We start from the raw sequence: 7,514 nt of genomic DNA on the forward strand, positions 1-7,514 counted from the left end.
GATAGGGTCGAACCTATTGAGACAACAGTCCCTTTCCAACTCGGAAAGAATGAAGAGCAGGTTACCTTTTTGAGTTCTCAACTATCTGAAACAGAAGCTAGAGACATCAAGCAAGTCCTACGGGAATATTCGGATCTATTTGCTTGGACGGCAGCGAATATGCCGGGCATCGACCCGAATTTTCACTGTCATCGACTCTCGGTGTGCCGTGACGCCAAACCAGTTGCCCAGAAGAAAAGGAAAATGGGTGGAGAGAGAGCCCGGGCCGTGAAGGAAGAAACGACGAAGCTACTTCAGGCAGGATTCATAAGAGAGGTGAAATATTCCACGTGGTTGGCCAATGTCGTTATGGTCAAAAAATCGAACGGCAAGTGGAGGATGTGCACCGATTACACAGATTTGAACAAGGCATGCCCGAAGGACGCTTACCCGCTACCTCACATCGACGCACTGGTGGACGGAGCGGCGGGTCATCAAAGACTAAGCTTCCTTGACGCGTACTCGGGGTAGAATCAAATACCCATGTACCCGCCGGACGAAGAAAAAACTGCGTTCATCACTGACTCAGCCAATTTCTGTTACAAGGTCATGCCTTTCGGCTTGAGAAATGCTGGCGCCACTTACCAAAGACTCATGGACAAGATTTTCCGGCATCAAATAGGGAACTGTCTGGAGGTCTATGTGGACGATATGGTGATCAAGTCCAACTCCGCCGCCAACCATTTGGAAGATCTCCACTCGATTTTTGACGAGGTGAGGCGACACAGCATGCGATTGAACCCGGCTAAATGCACCTTCGGAGTAGCCGGCGGGAAGTTTCTAGGCTTCATGTTGTCGAAGAGGGGCATAGAGGCCAACCCCGATAAGTGTCAAGCAATTATCAACATGCAAAGTCCTCGCAATGTAAAGGAAGTACAGCGCTTGGCCGGACGCATAGCCTCTCTGGCCCGTTTTCTCCCTTGCATGGCCGAGAAGTCAAGACCTATAATGTCGCTATTGAAAAATGCCACCAAATTTCAATGGAACGAGGAATGCGAGACAGCTTTTCAGAGTTTCAAGACGACGCTCATGACTCCACCGCTGTTAAGCAAGCCAGACCCTTGTTTAGACATGATAGTCTACATATCGGTGTCGGACAAGGCTATCAGCGCTGTACTGGTCCAAGAAACGATGGAGCAAATGCCGGTGTATTTCATCAGCCGAGTCCTACAAGACGCCGAGACGAGATACCAGCATCTGGAAAAGACAGTCCTAGCCCTTGTACACACTGCCAGACGCCTTCGACACTATTTTCAGAGCCATCGGGTGCTCGTCCGAACGGACAGTCCAATAACTAAGGTCCTGCGAAAGCCGGAGTTGGCGGGACGAATGGTTGCTTGGTCCGTAGAATTGTCCCAGTTTGATATTCGCTTCGAGCCCAGAGGACCCATCAAGGCACAAAGCTTGGCCGACTTCTTGAATGAATTCACACCCCAAGCGCTCCCCGTTTCCCATCTTTGGACCCTGCATGTAGACGGGTCGTCAAACCAACAAGGCAGTGGTGCCGGCATTATTTTAGAAGGTCCCAACAAGGTAGTAATCGAACAGTCACTCCGCTTCGATTTCAAGGCATCCAATAATCAAGCCGAATATGAGGCCCTTCTGGCAGGCCTAAGGTTGGCCAAAGACTTGGGCATCCCCAGAGTACAATGTTGGAGCGACTTGTAGGTGGTAACAGGGCAGGTCAACGACACCTTCCAAATTAAAGAACCAATGTTGTTACTATACTTTCATGCGTTTAATAAACTGAAAGCAGGTTTCGAGGATATACAGATCAAACACACGCCTCGAGAACTCAATATGAAAGCCGATCAGTTGGCCAGGCTAGCTAGTAGCAAGAAGGTTAGCCATTTGTGCAGCATGATACAACAAGAATTGCCACAACCAAGTATCGTACAGACCGAATGCTTGCAAGTTCAGCAAGAAACACCCAATTGGATGACCGGAATAATAGAGTACTTGGTAACCGGATCGTTGCCTATTAATCCATTGGAGGCGAAAAAGATGAGAACCATTGCGGCTCGATACACACTGATCGCGGGAGAATTATACAAACGGGGTTTCTCGTCACCTTTGTTGAAATGTTTGGCGCCAGATCAAGCACAATATGTAATCCGGGAAATACATGAAGGCATATGCGGAACCCACTCAGGAGGCCGAACTCTCGCAACCAAAGTCGTCCGGGCAGGATATTATTGGCCAACTCTTGTGGCGGATTGCTCGAAGTTCGTTCAACAATGCAATCCATGTCAGCAACACGGGCCGTTGATGCACCAACCCCCCGAGGGGCTACACTCCATTGCCGCCCCCTGGCCATTCTCTATCTGGGGGATGGACATTTTGGGACCTTTCCGGCCAGCAAAAGGCCAAGTCAAGTTTCTCCTTGTGGCCGTTGACCATTTCACCAAATGGATCGAAGCAGAGGCAGTGGCTACAATCACGGCTAACCACGTTCAGAAATTCTTTTGGAAGAATGTTATTACCCGTTTCGGAATCCCGTATGCCTTGATCACGGATAACGGTTTGCAATTCACTGACCGCCGTTTCAATGAGTTTTTGGCCGGGTTAGGGATTAAGCACAAAATGACCTCGGTAGAGCACCCCCAAACCAACGGACAAGTCGAAGCGGCAAACAAGGTTATCCTTAAAGAGCTGAAGCGACGCCTCGGGCAAGCTAAAGGGACATGGCCCGAGCACTTGCCAGAAATCTTATGGGCTTACCGTTGCACTCCGCAAAGTTCAACCAAAGAGACCCCTTTTCGGCTAACTTATGGCACAGATGCCATGATTCCGGTGGAAGTAGGAGAGCCTTCCTTGAGGCGAACACTATTCAATGAACAAACCAATGATGAAGCACTGAGCATCGAATCAGATTTGGTTCAGGAGGCGCGTGACCAAGCCCTTATCAACATGGAGGCTTGCCGAACCCGATTACTCCGAAAGCATCAATCGAAGGTCAAGCCGCGAGGTTTCCAACCCGGTGACCTGGTCTGGCGGGTCACGGGAGAAGCAAGAAGGGACAAGGTTCAAGGGAAGTTGGCACCCAACTGGGATGGCCCCTACCGTATAATGCACAACTTGCAGAACGGAGCGTACAAACTGGAAGAACTCACAGGAAAAGCCATCCCTCGGACATGGAACGCGACACATTTAAAGCACTATTTTAGTTAACGAACGCAATGTAATTGTTTCGGTGCACTCTTTTCCTCTCCTTGGGTTTTCTCCTCTTAAAAAGAAAATGTGAAGAGGTCTTCCCGAGAGGAGGTTTTTAACGAGGCACCATGTTAATGAAACAAATATGTGAATCTTTCATTTGCTCATTAAAAACTAAATTCCCTCCCGAGCACACTCGCTCGGCCAAGGTTGACAACCATTCCCTCCCAAGTTTAACTACTCGGCCAAAGACGAGTATTTTCCCTCCCGAGTTTAATTACTCGGCCAAGGACGAAGTATTTTCCCTCCCGAGCACCCTCGCTCGGTCAAGGATGAGTTAGTGAATCCTTCACGAGCACAATCGCTCGGCTAAGGTTGATAATTCCCTCCCGAGTTCAACTACTCGGCCAAGGACGAACACTTTCCCTCCCGAGCACCCTCGTTCGGCCAAGGTCGAAACCGAAATTCCCTCCCGACCAAACAACCATCACCACACCAACATTAAACAGTTATTTATGCCCACCAATAACAGTTATTTAAAGTCGAATTGGTCACAAATTCATGCGAATGAATGTAAAAAACAAATTCATTAGAACTGTCAAAACGGCACTATCGGCCGAAGGGTACAACCAAATGTGGCTCAAACGGCCCAAAAAGAATCAAAAAGCAAAGACCGATATACCTATATACATCATTAACAAAACAGATGTAAAATCAAAAACGAAACACCAACACCCTTCAATCCGCGTGGGTGGTCTCCTCGGTCTCTTCATCTTCATTCACGGTCGTCCCCGGATCCTTCGCGGGGGCTGACCGAGGCGGCGCCACGTCATCCGGCTCCATATCATCTGGCGCAGCAGCGAAATCCATAAACTCCCCCTGAAAGAAGTCCTTACTCAGTTCGAAAGCGAAGTCCGGGGGGAAAGTGCCGAAATGATTGGCTTGCCGAACGGCGTGCCAAAACCCTTCCTCGTGCTCCTTCACAATCTTGCCTTCGCATTCAGCCCGGAAGGTTGCCATCGCCGCATCGCCTTCGGCCTTCGCCCTTTCCACTTCAGCCTGGAGATCCTTCACCTCCTCAACCCGCATCCGCTCGGCATCTTCCGCCGCCTGAACTCGACCTTCCATCCCTTCATAGGCCTCCTTCCAGTGGGCCACCTCGGCCTCCAACGCCGCTTTCTCCCCAGCTAAAGCCTCTTGCACCGAGAGGGATTGTTGCAGAGCCGACTTAGTATCTTCCAGGCTCTTTTGGATGTTATGCAAGTCTCCCATCGGTTCCAAGGCCATCTTCCGAAATATGGCGGTGGCCCTCATGTGCAACTCGCATGCCATCGCCCACCGAGCCGAAGGAGTGGCCGCATCAAGCATGATATGCCCTTGGGCCGATAGCAGATCGGAAGACATCATTCGGGCCTGCCTGATTTCCTCCGATAAGAAGTCCTTAGCAACGATGGCCGAAGGTACGGCCAAATCTGTGGAAGGACCCTCAACCCTTCGTTGCTTAGGCCGAGAGGCTTCCACCCCCGTAGCATCAGTCCTCCTTTTCCCCTTGTCTTTTCTTTTTTTGCCCCTGGAATCGGGAGGGGCAATAACAGAAGGCGTGGGCCGAGCAACATCCGTGGCCTGAGGCTGCCGATCAATGGCAACGCTGCGATGATCTTCGGCAGAGGTCCCGGCCGGGGCTTTGCTCCGCATCAATTGCCGGTACGACAGTCCCAATCCTTGTTGCGCCATCCAGCCTGCAAAAATCAAACAAGTCACACATCAACCCAACAAGCACAATCAATACGAAGTAACAAAACATACCCTCTAAATCAAAACGAGGCCGAGACGACTTCGGCAGCAACACCAGAAACTGAGAAGGGATGCATTTCGGCAATCCTTTGAGAACGTCTAAAGCCGACAACTCGGCGTCGGTCATCATGTCCTCGGGAAAGTCATCGTACTTCTGAGGCTGCCGGGTCCAATAAAAAGGAAAAAGGGGTTTCTGCTCGGCATCATAAAAATAATTTCGACCGGCAACAGGGTCTATGATTACTTTCACAAACCCCGATTTAAAACCCTTGAAGGACGACGTGAAAGGTGTCAATAGCGGTCGGTCGACGTTCCGAATCAACGAGAGCCACTTCACGGTCTTATTAGACGGACGAGTACAGAAAAAATGTAAAAATAATCCTATGGTCGGCTCTATATAATGGTATTTACAAAGTACCCTAAATGCTTGCATATAAGCCCACGCGTTTGGGTGCAGCTGCGTCGGTGCCACGTTCAACACGCGCAGAACCCCCATCTGAAAATCGTCAAATGGGAGCGACATGCCGAGTTCTCGAAAGAAGCACTCGTACATGTAGAAGAAATCCCCCTGACCCTCCTGCTTTGCAAGAAAAACCAGGTCTAGCCCCCCAGGGCCTTCGGCTCGGCACCGACGCAACATGATAGGATACGGCTCCCAACCATCCCACCGGCCCAACATGCACAGACTAAGGAGCCGTATCACGGCAACCCTCTCATAAAAACGAGAGAAATATGCCGCCACCTCCCCATCAACCCACTCATACCCCGGAATTTCGCAGGGGGGATACTTTTGCCTGTAATCCCCGGGGCTCATCTCAGCATCGGGTAAATCCGAACCGGACGAATCACCACCAGACTCTCCATTACTGTCGGATGGTGACTCCCTAAGACCCTCGACTACTTCCACCTCGGTATTGAAGGCCAGCATCTCAGCCTCGGCATTTTGTGCCGAAACCCTAGCACTGGCCGAAGACCCTGACGACAATGTCACACCTTCGGCTGCCATCGCATCAAAAACTCAACGAAAAGCTTGAAGTAGCCTACCTTAGCAACTATTCGGCTCAGAGAGATACGGGTGTCGGGGCAGTGTTTGCTATCAACAAGGCACGAGTCAAGCTATCATCTACATACCTTATTTATAGGAAAGGGCCACGGCAACCCAAAAGCCCCTCATAAATGCTTCTGAAACGAAAGGACACAACCCTAGGGCACACATCCCAAAGACGGCTATAGCATGCAACGGTCATTATCAAATCACACCTCCCGAAAACCACGTCACTCCTGCACCCTAAACCCTAAAAACCATCAAAACGTTCTCAGCACTCAAAACCCCTTCGTCTTTCATTCCTTGGGCTGGGGGGGGGTAGTGTACTAGGAGGCACCTCTTCGGTCAAGCAATAAGCCGATAGGGGTGCCCGAACCGACAAAGATGCTGTTCACAGATGGGTACCCCTTCGGTCAGATAGTAGGCCAAAAGGGGGACCCGAACCGATGTAACACATTACTACACCCCCTCGGGCTTAGGATAGTCCGAACACCTCCTCGGCCTCAGGGTAGGCCGAACACCCTCTCGGCCTTGTACCTAGCCGAGGACTTCAACAAAGACCAACTCAGAAGAGCATGGAGCAAAACCCTCGGCATTGACTTAAACCAAACGCCTCCTCGGCCTTAGGGTGGGCCAAAAACCTTGTCGGCTTCGTACCGGGCCGAGGACTTCGACAAGGACCAGCCGTATACACACTACCACACCCACTCGGCCTTAGGCTAGGCCGAACACCCCATCGGCCTTAGGATAGGCCGAACACCTCCTCGGCCTTAGGATAGGCCGAATACCCTCTCGGCCTTGTACCTGGCCGAGGACTTCAACAAAAACCAGTCAGAACAACACGTGACAAAATTAGACACTTATTATACAGTAATTACCGTGCCTGATTAGGAAGAGATTAAGGTTAATTCAGATGTTACCCATCTCCCAAGACTGAAGGCCCACCAGGCCCAATTGTGTCTCTATAAATACACAGGTGATGTGACATAAATGAGGTACGTTACTATTCAACATAAAGGCATTTATTGCTCCATACCGAATACTTACTTGATCGTTGGAGTGCCTTTGCAGGTACCCTCCACACCCTTCGAAGACAGTGTTCGGTCGGGACTAAAGACTTAGGAGATCAGGAAGGAAGAACGACGAGAGGAGTGTTCCCACGCAGGAACAATTATTTTAATAAAGTATTATTTATTAATGCCTCAAGTGCAATGCAGCATTTCCCAATGAGAATTGTTATATGTTCCGAAAAAACAACCGAAAGAGTGTCTGAAATTTTAAAATATTCATACTTTTTAATAAATTTATTATATAACAACTATTTAATTAAATATTTTATAGTTTAAATTAATTTTTTAAAGATTCGAAATAAATTTCGGAGCATTAGAATTTTTCTTTTCCAATAAACCAATGAGTGGGAACACGTCCCATGTGATTTTGACTGGCTCGGTTGTCGTATATATATAAATATTATTGAATTGGA

At 49.4% G+C, this 7,514-nt stretch overlaps 1 protein-coding gene across 1 annotated transcript; it reads left to right on the top strand.

The window, feature by feature from the left end:
• The first annotated feature begins 522 nt into the window (after positions 1–522).
• On the top strand, positions 523–3,210 carry LOC109789254 (transposon Tf1-107 polyprotein). Its single transcript, XM_020348166.2, has 2 exons — positions 523–1,690; positions 1,796–3,210. The coding sequence occupies exons 1-2, from the start codon at positions 523–525 to the stop codon at positions 3,208–3,210; spliced, it is 2,583 nt and encodes an 860-aa protein (XP_020203755.2).
• Positions 3,211–7,514: the final 4,304 nt, after the last annotated feature.

This window comes from Cajanus cajan, chromosome 4 (genome assembly GCF_000230855.2).
Source record: "Cajanus cajan strain Asha chromosome 4, NIPB_CcT2T_4, whole genome shotgun sequence".
Lineage (NCBI taxonomy): Eukaryota > Viridiplantae > Streptophyta > Magnoliopsida > Fabales > Fabaceae > Cajanus > Cajanus cajan.

What these genes read in the sequence shown, in the direction of transcription:
- LOC109789254 (XM_020348166.2), top strand. Translation starts at nt 523, where the DNA reads ATGTACCCGCCGGACGAAGAAAAAACTGCGTTCATCACTGACTCAGCC. An exon ending in GGGCATCCCCAGAGTACAAT is followed by an intron (nt 1,691 to 1,795) that starts GTTGGAGCGACT and finishes AACTGAAAGCAG; the next exon opens with GTTTCGAGGATATACAGATC.